Below are 15,000 nucleotides of genomic sequence, written 5' to 3'. Positions count from 1 at the left end.
TTTAACATCTTGCTTTTTTTCTGTTTGTCTCATTTGTTGTTGTTGTTGTTTGTTTGTTTGTTTGTTTTGTCATCTAAGACAAACCCGATTCATTATAAATATGTGGCCAGACTTTCTGCCATTTTTAATTGAGCGATGTACTTCCGTGAATTAATTGCCGTATTATATTAAAATTTACGTGATAATAAAAAAAATAAAAATAATAATAATAATGATGATGATAATAATAATAATAATAATAATAATAATAATAATAATAATAATAATAATAATAATAATAATAAATAAAAATAAAAATAATAATAATAATAATAATAATAATAATAATAATAATAATAATAATAATAATAATAATAATAATAATAATAATAATAATAATAATTTAAATAGATACTGAATATTAGACCACAATTGACATCTATTTACTGAATACACGTGGTATTTTTAGGGGTGTTTCTTTTTTTTACGAAACACGACGAAACCTGACAAAGTTATGGGAAGTAGGCAGCAGTGGGGAGTGAACCTGGGACTGGGTTTCGTAAAAAAAAAAAGCAATTACTTTTTTTACGAAACCCGACAATATCCGACAAAGCTATGGAAAGAAAGTAGGCAACAGTGGGGGAGTGAACCCGAGACTCAGGGAAGTGTACACTATTGGGGAGTAAACCTAAGTCTATGGTTTTTCGACGGGTTTCGTAAAAAAGTAATTGCTTCATTCTCGTCTGTTACCCAACTCCCATAGTCCGGGTTCATTTCCCACTGGTATCCATCTTCCATAGTCCCAGGTTCATTTTCACTGATATCCTCTTCTCACAGTCCCAGGTTCACTCCCAACCAGTGTGCACTTCCCTGAGTCCCGGTTCATTGCACAATGGTGCCCACTTCCCATAACTTTTGACAATTTCGGTAGGTTTCGAAATAAAAGTACATTCTGAGCTCACTGTCCACTGGTATCAGCCTTTCGCAGTCCCAGGATTAATCCTCATTGGTGTCCGAATCCCAGATTCACTCCCCACTGCTGCCTGCTTCCCATAACTTTGTCGGGTTTTGGCGGGTTTCGTAAAAAAGTAATTCCCCCTCCCCCTTGGTATTGCTTTTTTACAAAATCCAGAGTCCCAGGTTCACTCCCCACAAATGTACACTTCCTTGAATCTCAGGATCACCCCCCACTGTTGTCTACTTCAATAACTTTGTCGGATATTGCCAGGTTTCGTCGGGTTTCGTAAAAAAGTAATTGCTTTTATATGAAACTCGCTGAAACACGCCGAAAACCAGAGTCTCAGGTTCACTCCCTACGGGTGTACACTTCCATAAATCTCAAGTTAACCCCCCAATGTTGCCTACTTCCCATAACTTTGTCAGATATTGCCGGGTTTCGTAAAAAGGTAATTGCTTTTATGTGAAACTCGCTGAAACCTCCCGAAAACCATAGTCTCAGGTTCACTCCCCACTGGTGTACACTTCCCTGTCTCAGGTTCACTCCCCACTGTTGCCTACTTCCCACAACTTTGTTGGATATTGCCGGGTTTCGTAAAAAAGCAATTGCTTTTATATGAAACTCGCTGAAACCCGCTGAAAACCAGAGTCTCAGGTTCACTCCCCACTGGTGTATACTTCCATGAATCTCAGGTTCACTCCCCACTGTTGCCTACTTCAATAACTTTGTCGGATATTGCCAGGTTCCGTCGGGTTTCGTAAAAAAGTAATTGCTTTTATGTGAAACTCGCTGAAACCCGCTGAAAACCAGAGTCTCAGGTTCACTCCCCACAAATGTACACTTCCCTGAATCTCAGGATCACCCCCCACTGTTTTCTACTTCAATAACTTTGTCGGATATTGCCAGGTTTCGTCGGGTTTCGTAAAAAAGTAATTGCTTTTATATGAAACTCGCTGAAACCCGCCGAAAACCAGAGTCTCAGGTTCACTCCCTACGGGTGTACACTTCCATGAATCTCAAGTTAACCCCCCAATGTTGCCTACTTCCCATAACTTTGTCGGATATTGCTGGGTTTCGTAAAAAGGTAATTGCTTTTATGTGAAACTCGCTGAAACCTCCCAAAAACCATAGTCTCAGGTTCACTCCCCACTGGTGTACACTTCCCTGTCTCAGGTTCACTCCCCACTGTTGCCTACTTCCCACAACTTTGTTGGATATTGCCGGGTTTCGTGAAAAAGCAATTGCTTTTATATGAAACTCGCTGAAACCCGCTGAAAACCAGAGTCTCAGGTTCACTCCCCACTGGTGTATACTTCCATGAATCTCAGGTTCACTCCCCACTGTTGCCTACTTCAATAACTTTGTCGGATATTGCCAGGTTCCGTCGGGTTTCGTAAAAAAGTAATTGCTTTTATGTGAAACTCGCTGAAACCCGCTGAAAACCAGAGTCTCAGGTTCACTCCCCACAAATGTACACTTCCCTGAATCTCAGGATCACCCCCCACTGTTTTTCTACTTCAATAACTTTGTCGGATATTGCCAGGTTTCGTCGGGTTTCGTAAAAAAGTAATTGCTTTTATATGAAACTCGCTGAAACCCGCCGAAAACCAGAGTCTCAGGTTCACTCCCTACGGGTGTACACTTCCATGAATCTCAAGTTAACCCCCCAATGTTGCCTACTTCCCATAACTTTGTCGGATATTGCCGAGTTTCGTAAAAAGGTAATTGCTTTATGTGAAACTCGCTGAAACCTCCCAAAAACCATAGTCTCAGGTTCACTCCCCAAATTATTACAACACAATATTATAGTAATAATAGTTCATGTACTTTATTTTCAGCCACAATACCACACTCGGGGACATTTAATTTGTGATCTACGCTGAGGACCATAATATCATCTAACAGTCGCCCATAGTCAGTTGAATAAACATCCTGTTTTAGAAAACACATTTACACCCAAACACACACACATACAAATACACAAACACACAGGTGGAGAGAGGGAGAGAGAGAGAGAGAGAGAGAGAGAGAGAGAGAGAGAGAGACAGACAGACAGACAGACAGAACCAGAGAGAGAGACAGAGAGAGATAGAGAGGGAGAGAGAGAGGGGGAGAGAGAGACAGAGTGATAGAGATAGAGATAGAGATAGAGAGAGAGAGAGAGAGACAGACAGAGAGAGATAGAGAGAGAGATAGAGAGAGACAGAGAGAGATAGAGAGAGGGGGAGAGAGACAGAGAGATAGAGATAAAGAGAGAGAGATAGAGAGAGATAGAGAGAGATAGAGAGAGATAGAGAGAGATAGAGAGAGAGACAGACACAGAGAGAGAGAGAGAGAGAGAGGGGGGGGGGGAGAGGGAGAGAGAGACGCACAGCTGTAGAGAAATAATACACACTTTACACACATGGACAATATACAGATTTTAATGTGTTATTTTGTCTCCTATTCCCGGTACAATAAAACACAAAGCACACAGCGTAAGGATAATCCTCCAAGAAATTGAATGAATGTCGTACCAAAATAACTAAAGAACAAATAAGGTATAGATAGTATACGCTTGGCTAAGAAGCTCATAACATTGCCATCCCGAAGTATAACGGACCAACACACAAAACTATGTGTATCCATGAACGTTTATAGTCGGGTTAAAACAGTTCGGTGAGCATTACTCATAAACGCGGATGGCAAAAAACAATAACAAAGACCTGAGTGACGTCATCTTCGTTCTATCTATAATTAATTTAATCACTATAATTAATTTAATCACTATCTCCCCACGCCATGTACACTAGATTAACCATTTAACTGTCATACTCTGGGAAAACTCGTATTTAAAAATTTGGCCAGAAAACTTGCTCTTCAAATATCGATCGATATAAATAACCCTCATCTCGACAAAAACTCTCAAACCTGGGACTTCATTAAAGTCCCAGGTTCGAGAGCTTTTGCCCAGACGAGGGTCATTTAAATCTATCGAAATTTGAAGGACGAGTTTACTGGCCAAATCTTTAAATACGTGTTTTTCCCGAGTACGGCATTTAACTTGTTAGTATTTAATTTTATTTCTTATTTCATGTACTTTTTCACAACAATGTAATGCACAATGTAAGGGAAATCTTCCAGATAATGAATGTTTACCGTACCAAAATAACTAAAGAACATTTATTTTTTAAACTCTGTCTCCGAACCTCCTTAGTCCATGGATTAAAACCAAATCACAATCCATTCACCAATCGTAGGCAATACAAACACATGAATGAATGAATGAATGAATGAATACACAGATAGAGGGCTACACGAGGACAAGGCGAGATCCGGACTGTTGTATTTCTACTGATAACACATCCAGGTAGATACCTGATAATAATAGTGGCCTTATTGGACCGTACTACAAACCACCCTTCAGGGCAGTTCCCATTCAACGTGAACTGCTGGCGTACACCTATCTGACTGTTGTGTTCAGTCAAATGTATTAACCAGGAGATTTTTTTTTTACGAATCAAAACATGAATTTTGTGACACACCTTCACACGTGCTTGGACGAATATAGATAGAATGCGCTTGGCCAAGGAGTTCACACCATTGCCATCCGGAAGTATAACGGACCAACACACAAACTCTGTGTAACCATGAACTTTTATAGTCTGGTTAATACAGTTTAGTGAGAACAACTCACAAACGCGGATGGCAAAAACAATAACAAAGGCCTGAGTGACGTCATCTGCATACTATCTATAGATAGAACGAAGATGACGTCACTCAGGTCTTTGTTATTGTTTTTTGCCATCCGCGTTTATGAGTAATGCTCACTGATCTGTATTAACCCGACTATAAACGTTCATGGATACACACAGTTTTGTGTGTTGATCCGTTATACTTCCGGATGGCAATGTTATGAGCTTCTAAGCCAAGCGCATTCTATCTATAATAGATAGTTTTCGCTTAGCAAAGAATCTCACAACATTGCCTCATAGAGAGCTTCCGAATATTGCTCTCCAGCATGAATAGCTGCGAATCGGCTTCGGTCGAGGAGCTGCCTAACGGCCGGTGCGTTACATCAGTGGGGTCTAACTTCCTGTCCAATATGTCCACGCTGTGGGCAAGAACCCGAAACGGCAGAGCATCTAGTCGAAAGGTGTGTTGTGACGATGCTACCAGGCGGGTTCGCGACGGTGCATGAATGCGGACCGGACTTTGCTGATTGGGTCAATCGTCATAACATAATAGTGTGAACCATAAGAAGCTGCCAGCATGAAGGATTAGAGTGACCGCGACTACATATTATTATTATGATTATATATTATAAAAGTACCGAAATCCTATCACAACATACAACGTCCCTACTGCACTGCCGTACTCTGGAAAAACACATATTTAGAAATTTGGCCAGAAAACTCATCCTTCAAATATCGATCGATTTAAATGACTCTATCTTAGCAAAAACGTTCAAACCTGAGATTTCGTGAAGTCTCAGGTTTGAAAGGTTTTGCTCAGACGAGGGTCATTTAAATCTATCGATATTTGAAGGATGAGTTTTCTGGCCAAATTTCTAAATATGTGTTTTTACAGAGTACTACAGTATCCTTAGCCCCCAAGTACTAAAAACAATATTTCTACAAGCAACAACTGCTCCTGCAGAGTGGATAGTAAGCAGCCGATTACAATAAATATATAGATATTATGCACTTGGCTAAGAAGCTCACAACATTGCCATCCGGAAGTATGAGGGACCATGAACTTTCATAGTCTGGATGACACAGTTTTGTGAGAATTACTCATAAACGCGGATGGCAAAAAAAAAACAATAACAAAGACCCGAGTGACGTCAACTTCATTCTATCTAGAACATTATTATTGAACAGAGCTGAGAATTATAAGAACTTACACGGATGAAGTACCGTGATTGATGCTATGCATGTGTTTATCAAAAAAAAACCTCATAATATCCACCAGCCGGATATAATGTGCCAACACATAAAACTATGTGTTACCTTAACCGTTTATAGATAGTTCGAAGAGGACGTCACTAGGGTCTTTGTTATTGTTTTTTGCCATCCGCGTTTATGAGTAATGCTCATTGAACTGTATTAACCCGACTATAAATGTTCGCCATAAAAAAAATACGCCATTTCGCAACGGCACCATTAGATCCCGTCGCCTGGGTATTCCATGAAGGAATATAGATAGTCCATCAAACAGGATGTCTGATGTCAACAGGAATCACTCATGTTGTACACTCGGCCACTTCGCTCCCATAGTGGACATTACGCCGTATAAAAGCTCACGAAAAACCCCCCGAAAAATTAGGTGTTTGACCATTCGTTGACCTCTATAAAAGGCTGTTGTTAAAAGGAACAAACTGACTGCCCCGTGGTCAGTATTGTGACAGGGTTCTAAATGATCACACCTACAAGCCTTAAAACAATATTTTGTTTCCACGAGATCAAGGAAGTAGTTGTTGCCAACTTAGAGCGCAAGGGAAGGAACTCCTAGCTTCATTAAATACAACATGCTTACCACCCCTTATCGATACGACTTATGTCAATAAAAACAAAAACTTTTGTCGTAGTGCTTAGCATGTTCGCTGAGGTCTTTGATGTGGTCAAAAAATTTGGGAACGTGGAAGAATTACGTAAATCGATTTAATTGGGTAGGAATATTATTCTGACCTTGTTAGTCAAGCTTACAATAAATATAGATAGTATGCGCTTGGCTAAGAAGCTCATAACATTGCCATCCAGAAGTATAACTGACCAACAAACAAAACTGTGTGTATCCATGAACGTTTATAGTCAGGTTAACTCACTCAATCCTAGAGATTTTTGCTACTTTTCAAAATTGGGAAAAAATGTACTAAAAATGAGCATGTTTATAGATAGTTTTATTCAACTATCATTAACATGTTACAACTATAAAACATTTGCTTTGACACTACGCCTATAATTTATCTCAGACAAATCTAATAAATAGGCATAGGGGAAAAGTAACCCGAGTAAACTACGGACATAGTCGGGGTTAGGGTTGAGTGAGTTATTACAGTTCAGTGAGCATTACTCGTAAACGCCGATGGCAAATAGAAACAATAACAAAGACCTGAGTGACGTCATCTTCGAACTATCTTTTCCATAAAACCCATAGAGTCGGGAGTTTATCCCGATTTGTGACGCCTTAAACGGACAGTAACATTTATTTTGTGCTACCCTTTGGATATGACGCAAGTTTGTCGCATAGCACTCTTCACCAGATCTAACACTTTTTGGTTAATTTGATAAAAGTCCCAGGGTTGAAAGTTTTTGCCAAGATGATGGTCATTTAAATCGATCGATTTTTGAAGGACGAGTTTTCTGGCCAATTTTTTAAATACAGGTATATCCAGAATACGGCAATGAACTGGCTCATAGTTTCCGGCTTCCGACTGTTTGATACGCGGTGAATACGAATTCCATCATTTAAAAAACAAAACAAACAATACTGGTATGCATAATGAAAAGATTTTGCGATGGATTAGTGTCCTTGTCCTATCCAAAGGGTATCGAGCAAATGCTCCTGTCCTTTTTCACGCTATTGAAACTAGGATAAACCCCCGGCTCCATGAGCTACATGGTCCTAATGGATTACAACAAAAACAAACAAACAAACAAAAAAAAAACCCCAAAAAAAAAAAAACAACAACACCCCCCCCCCCAAAAAAAAAATAATCAATCAAACAAAATACCACCGACCAAGACATAAAACGGGTATTTTCATTTAACTCCAATGCAGCCCTTTCTAAACCCCCTCCGTGTGTATAATGAGACAATAGAAAGTTAACGATGACGATCCCAACCTACGACGATCGACGAACCACGAGAAAGAAAACTAAGATCTTTCCTCATACTCTGAGGACAAATCATCGTTTTCTACCACGCCATTTTCGTCGATCGTTGTAGGTTGGGAACGTTGTCGTTAACTTGCTAATATTATATCCACAAACTAACAGCTGTAGAGACATTGTGGGTATTTGGGGGAAACAATTTCAGTGACTGACAAGGTGAATATGAAAAGTAAATGAAAGGTTAGTCTGGTGAGAGATATCTACTCTATCTACGTGAGTACTAATCTCTACTAACTCTGCTGTACTCTGGAAAAAACCCCAGATTTGAAAATTTGGCCAGAAAACTCGTCCTTCAAATATCGATCGAATTAAATGACCCTCATCTTGGAAAAAAAAACAACCCTCAAACCTGAGACTTCGCGAAGTATTCCATCAAATCACGGGTTTGAGAGTCTTTTGCCAAGACGAGGGTCATTTAAATCGATCGATATTTGAAGGTCGAGTTTTCTGGCCAAATTTTCAAAATTGGTTTTTTTCCAGCGTACGACAGAACTGTCATCTGTCTGTCTTGATACTCGACCTTAGTGAGCTGTTGTTATTTTGTAAGCGTGGAAAATGTGGTGATGGTCATTGATTCTCTCTCTCTCTCTCTCTCTCTCTCTCTCTCTCTCTCTCTCTCTCTCTCTCTCTCTCTCTCTCTCTCTCTCTGTCCTCTCTGTATCTATCTATCTATCTATCTATCTATCTATCTATCTATCTATCTATCTATCTATCTATCTATCTATCTAACTGACCATCTACGTGTGTGCGTGTATGTGTATGTGTGTGTGTGTGCGTGTGGCTGTGTGAGTACAACGATTTAAAGCTTGTTATTAGAAGAATATAAAAAATAGAAGGTTGATGTTTGGGAAAGGAGATGGGGAGGGGGGGGGGGGGGGGGGGGGGCTGTAGATGGAGAAAGAACAATTAAAAATATATATTTCCAAATAGCGTGGTCAAGGGAAATAACTGAAATAATTTATTCTTTTGGGTCGTGATAATTCTGTAATTGATTACACGACGCTAACGTTTTTAGAAGATAAACAATTATAATGTCCTTTTTTTAATATTTTCATTCTGAACATTGTTATGTTCAAAACACCTTTTAAAATGTATAAGTAAGTTGTGTGTACAACAAATGGCAAAATTACATTTTGAATCGAATTAAGTTGAACTGCCGTAACCTATGTTTGTTTTTGTTTTTAAGGGTTTTACGGCGCTTTCAACACATTTAGGTTATATCACGTCAGTTAAAAGGAAGAAAATGGGATAATAACGTCCTAGAATTACAACTAAAGCACCCAAGAAAAAGTAAGACATTGGGGAATTGGGAACAAATAGGGATCAGATGTAGATTCTAAGAGCACACTATCAAAGTACTTAGTTTGAGATCACCTATAAGTCTCATCCGGACACAAGCACAAAATCCAACAAAGAGGAATACACTCAAATGCTTACATTATAAATTCGAAATAGCAAATAAAATAATACATAACAGAGAGATGATTTACAAGGAAAAAATATCATCTCCAAAAACAATAACTATGCATTTGACTGTTTCCCTTCCAGCCAGGACTCCGGCCAGGGCCAGGACAAAATCAAGTAATCTCATTCCGAGACAAAGGCAGAAAGCATGTTGGAAAACAGATATAAGGGGATAGAAGACACAGTATGTACCCCCCTGCCCACTATGGGAGTGCCGTAACCGAGACGTCGGCCATAACCATAAACACAATTTGTCCAATGATTTGAAATCAAAGGTTGTTGTGACAAAGGACTGAATAGCATTGATGTGAGTCACCACAAATCATGAAAACAAACACCGCCATTACGGCCGACATAATAATAATAAAAATAAGAATAAGAATAAGAATAAGAATAAGAATAAGAATAAGAATAAGAATAAGAATAAGAATAAGAATAAGAATAAGAATAAGAATAAGAATAAGAATAATAAATAAGAATAAGAATAAGAATAAGAATAAGTAAGAATAAGAATAAGAATAATAAAGAATAAGAATAAGAATAAGAATAAGAATAAGAATAAGAAAGAATAAAAGAATAAGAATAAGAATAAGAATAAGAATAAGAATAAGAATAAGAATAAGAATAAGAATAAGAATAAGAATAAGAATAAGAATAAGAATAAGAATAAGAATAAGAATAAGAATAAGAATAAGAATAAGAATAAGAAGATAAGAATAAGAATAAGAATAGAAGAATGAATAAGATAAGAAAAGAATAAGAATAAGAAAGAAGAAGTAAGAATAAGAATAAGAATAAGATAATAGAATAAGAATAAGAAATAAGAATAAGAATAAGAATAAGAATAAGAATAAGAAATAAGAATAAGAATAAGAATAAGAATAAGAATAAGAATAAGAAAAGAATAAGAAAGATAAGAATAAGAATAAGAATAAGAATAAGAAGATAAGAAAAGAAGAAGAATAGAAGAAGAAGAATGAGGAAGAAGAAGAAGGAATAGAAGAAAAAGAAGAAAGAAGAAGAAAGAAAGAAAAGAAAAGAAGAAGAAGAAAAGAAAAGAAGAAGAAAAGAAGAAGAAAAGAAAAGAAAAGAAGAAGAAGAAGAAAGAAGAAGAAGAAGAAGAAGAAGAAGAAGAAGAAGAAGAAGAAGAAGAAGAAGAAGAAGAAGAAGAAGAAGAAGAAGAAGAAGAAGAAGAAGAAGAAGAAGAGAAGAAGAAGAAGAAGAAGAAGAGAAGAAGAAGAAGAAGAAGAAGAAGAAGAAGAAGAAGAAGAAAGAGAAGAAGAAGAAGAAGAAGAAGAAAGAAGAAGAAGAAGAAGAAGAAGAAGAGAAGAAGAGAAGAAGAAGAAGAAGAAAGAAGAAGAAGAAGAGAAGGAAGAAGAGAAGAAGAAGAAAGAAGAAGAAGAAGAAGAAAGAAGAAGAAGAAGAAGAAGAGAAGAAGAAGAAGAGAAGAGAAGAGAAGAAGAAGAAGAAGAAGAAGAGAAGAAGAAGAAGAAGAAGAAGAAGAAGAAAGAAGAAGAAGAGAAGAAGAAGAGAAGAAGAAGAAGAAGAAGAAGAAGAAGGAAGAAGAAAGAAGAAGAAGAAGAAGAAGAAGAAGAAAGAGAGAAGAAGAGAAGAAGAAGAAGAGAAGAAGGAGAGAGAAGAGAAGAGAGGAGGAGGAGGAGGAGGAGGAGGAGGAGGAGGAGGAGGAGGAGGAGGAGAATGCAGATTCAAATTCACTGGAAGAAACAAAACTAAGAATGAAAAGATGGAGGTGAGGAAAGGGGAGAAAGTAAAAACAAAAGGATGAGAGGTCAACCTACCTGTACAACGCCATCCTTCTAGGTCGTGTTATCCACAATATCTAGATTAATCCTTATATGAAACGATATCCTGGTCCAATACTCTTCAATAGTCGTAACGTCACTTCCTTCCTAATGACGCATGATAACTTAGTAACACTGGCTCTAAACTATCGGAACAATGGCGGACGCCCGTATGAAATATTTCTCCGGCGAGCATAAAGGGTATCCAGAGGAAAAAAACATATAAATTTGATCATGTTTTGACTTTTACACATTCTGACCACAAGGCATATTAAAAGTTCTATCCAGCATGAAAAATAAAAAGTAGTGATTTTCTTTGTTTAGAACCAAGATGGCCGCCCGTTGCCGGGTGGTGTGACATCAGACTATTGAACTGTATTCTATAGAAATCCCACACATTGTCACCACTACGTAGGTACGTGAAATGGAAGATTAAACAATTCTAATTCTCTTTTCTTCAATCTTATTCTTCACGCCATCCTTCTAGGTCGTGTTATCCACGATTTCTAGATTAATCCTTATATGAAATGACATCCTGTTCCAATTATATAGAAATCACACACATTGTCACCACTATGTACACACTAGAGTGAAGACGACGTTTATGGGTTTTGCTATTCAATCCAGCTAAAGCTAATAGATGATAATATGTAACTTATGGTTTCGAAACGAACACCAATGTGAAATTGAATGTCAATTTCAATTTAATAGGGAATGAGATAAGCGGAAGAGTAGCAGCGTCCCTTGATTGGACGTCACCTTACAGAGAGAACGTCAAAATGGTTTTGCGCATGCGTCTCTCTCGTCCTCGCTTTCGGTGAAGTGTCTCATGCCGATTTCACCGGAAGCGAGGACGAGAGACGCATGCGCACAACCAACTTGACGTGCTCTCTCTAATAACTTTTCCGCCGGTGACGTCCAATCAAGGGACGCTACTCTTCCGCTAATCTCATTCCCTATAAACGAAAACAGATAACGTGGACGAATGAGATAATTGTGTCTTAACAACCCCACTATCACATTATCTCATTCGTCTGTAGTATTTCATTCATCATGTTTTGTTGATAAAAGGGGAAACCCGAAACGGCCACATTATCTGTTTTCATATATTAAATTGAAGCTTACATTCAATTTCACATTGATATTTAGTTCTTCGAGCTTCGAGCAGCAACATTTACATCAGTTTCGAATCGGTATAATTTACACAATGTCATACGAGCTAGTGTTATCCACAAGATCCAGATTAATCTGTTATAATATGAAATGAGATCACGTGATATTCAAATCCACTCAGTTGGCGACACTAGTTAGAAAACAATAGACTGAAGACATTCAGTTGTAATAGGGAATGAGATTAGCGGAAGAGTAGCGTACCTTGATTGGGTTTCAAAAAGTTGACGTTTCTTCTTACAGATCGACTAGGTAGACATTTTCAAAAAGTTGACGTTTCCTTTTACAGATCGACTAAACGTAGACATTTTCAAAAAGTTCACATTCCCTTTTACAGATCGACTTAAAGGTAGACATTTTCAAAAAGTTCACGTTTCTTTTTACAGATCGACTTAAAGGTAGACATTTTCAAAAAGTTGACGTTTCCTTTTACAGATCGACTAAAGGTAGACATTTTCAAAAGGTTGACGTTTCCTTTTACAGATCGACTTAAAGGTAGACATTTTCAAAAAGTTGACGTTTCCTTTTACAGATCGACTAAAGGTAGACATTTTCAAAAAGTTGACGTTCCATCCATGGAATTTTATATTGCACATTCTGTATTAGGTCATAGTGCCTTTTTACCCTTGCCATTCCCGTACCACATAGTTGATAAAACCACAATACACACACGTTGTCTGATGGATGTCATCTATCATAATATGACCCCGTGTCATAATGGATTATACGTGTAATGATGCGTCAATTTGAGCTTTCTATAAGGCGCCTTATCCAATGTCGGTAAAGAGCCCATTCTCAGCACTCAGCTATGCACCGCTCAGAGCGGAACTCGAACACAGAAGAAAAAATATTAATTGCAACAGGAATCGATCTCGGTCCCTTTGCGTGCGAAGCGAGTGCTCTACCAACAGAGATATTCGGACCCCCCCCCCCCCCCAATCCCCCCACGAATTCCGTGTGCAAAGGGTTAAAAATAGATGTCTAGGTCAAACCACAAAAACCCAATCCATTATGATACGAATTGGTTTCAACGTGACATCCCAAAGTATATCTAACAATATTATTAGGACTTGTGGTTTTTATCATAGAGGCAATAGGAACTAGGTTGGGTTAACCCTCTCCTGACCAGCCATTTTCAGGATTTTCCCCAAACTTCACACCCAACTAACACAAAAATAGATTTTTTTATCACTCAAACACAATAGCAGTAAGTTCTTGCTATAAATAATTTCTGGATGAAAACATGCTCTACAACACACTGTTCATTTTCTTTAAATTTTATGATGCACAAAAGAAATTTGATTAAGAAAAATGTTGGTTGTATCGTAACGGATGTGACGATTTCCTATAGCTGGGAAGGAGAGGGTTAAGACAAGAGAGAGCACAGTGACCTGCTGTAGAATGTGCGGGGCTTGTATTTCCATGGGGGGGGGGGGGGGGGGGGGGGCGGGGTGAAATCTCAATGGTTTTTTTTTAATTGACATTAACCCTTTACAGTCTGGGTCGATTTTTACTCTAAGATGACACATATTTATTGTAAGCCATCTTTTCAATCAGAAACACCGTGTCGGTTTCGTTTTACGTGAACTTAGTTTTAAAAAAAAAATAAAATTGAGCTTTATATAGCGCAATATCCACTAAATGTGCTCAAAGAGCTTTACAAGGGGTCCCTGGTCAACAGCAACATTTAACATGTAGGACGGGACAGACGCTGTTAGGCATTTACAATTTTCGGACAAAGACAACGTGTTAACGGCAGGTACTCATTTTACACCTGAGTAGGGTGAGAGAATGTGAGTAAAGAGCCTTTTCCATGGACTCAACTATGCGCCGACGCGAGGCTCGAACAGGACTTTCGATCCGAAAGCGAGTGTTATACCACTAGACCACATAGCCGCACATGTCTACATTACACAACATTTTAAAACCAGCCCATAGTTGCGTTTGGTGATCAGATCTGCAATGATATGTGCAAATTAGCTTCGCATAGACAAGCTGCCTGCATAATTATTTTCTCTACCCAATCAGATAAGTTCATAATGACAAAACAACACAGTCAATGGTTCTTTTCGGATTGTTCATCACCATGTTTTCACCATATAAATCGACTCCAAAAATTCTATTAAATAACGATGATGATAATAATAATGATGATGATGAAATAAAACATAATGTATAATAATATATAATATACATAATAAAATATAATAATATTAATAATAATAATGATAATAATAATAATAATATATAATAATAATAATATAATATAATAATAATAATAATAATAATAATAATAATAATAATAATAATAATAATAATAATAATAATAATAATAATAATAATAATAATAATAATATAATGATAATATAATCATAATCATAATGATATAATAATAATAATAATAATAATAATAATAATAATAATATATATAATAAATAAATTAATGATAATATAAATAATATAATATATATAATAATAATAATATAATAATAATAATATATATATAATAATAATATAATAATATATATAATAATAATATAATAATAATAATACGTACCACTAAATTATAATTACATTCCCTTATGAAATAAAACTCCGAGTGCATTTTAATCACACAATAACGCTCCAATAACAAAAGCATTCCACAATAATTGATAAAACGGCAATTACAGAAATCGATAATTTTAACGAACCTTTGAAAAATACAAGTGAAAACTTAATAATGTATTGTTTAATAAAGACATTTTTATAAT

At 37.1% G+C, this 15,000-nt stretch overlaps 1 protein-coding gene across 5 annotated transcripts in view; it reads right to left on the bottom strand.

Moving 5' to 3' along the window:
• Nucleotides 1–15,000, bottom strand: part of LOC144979842 (breast cancer anti-estrogen resistance protein 3 homolog) — a 155,959-nt gene that overhangs the window by 128,208 nt on the left and 12,751 nt on the right. For 2 of the 5 annotated variants that reach the window (XM_078927031.1, XM_078927030.1), the window contains exon 2: nucleotides 11,075–11,710. In XM_078927031.1, coding sequence (XP_078783157.1) covers nucleotides 11,075–11,088 — 14 coding nt within the window. In that variant the 5' untranslated portion in view covers nucleotides 11,089–11,710. Of the gene's footprint in view, nucleotides 1–4,080; nucleotides 4,212–11,074; nucleotides 11,711–15,000 lie in introns of those variants that run through there. The other 3 variants (XM_078927029.1, XM_078927026.1, XM_078927027.1) reach the window with 3 other exon arrangements.

The sequence above is a fragment of the Berghia stephanieae genome, chromosome 9, assembly GCF_034508935.2.
Source record: "Berghia stephanieae isolate SIO BIC M18660-M18661 chromosome 9, UCSD_Bste_1.3, whole genome shotgun sequence".
Classification (NCBI taxonomy): domain Eukaryota; kingdom Metazoa; phylum Mollusca; class Gastropoda; order Nudibranchia; family Aeolidiidae; genus Berghia; species Berghia stephanieae.
This window is presented reverse-complemented; position numbering and strand designations above follow the sequence as displayed.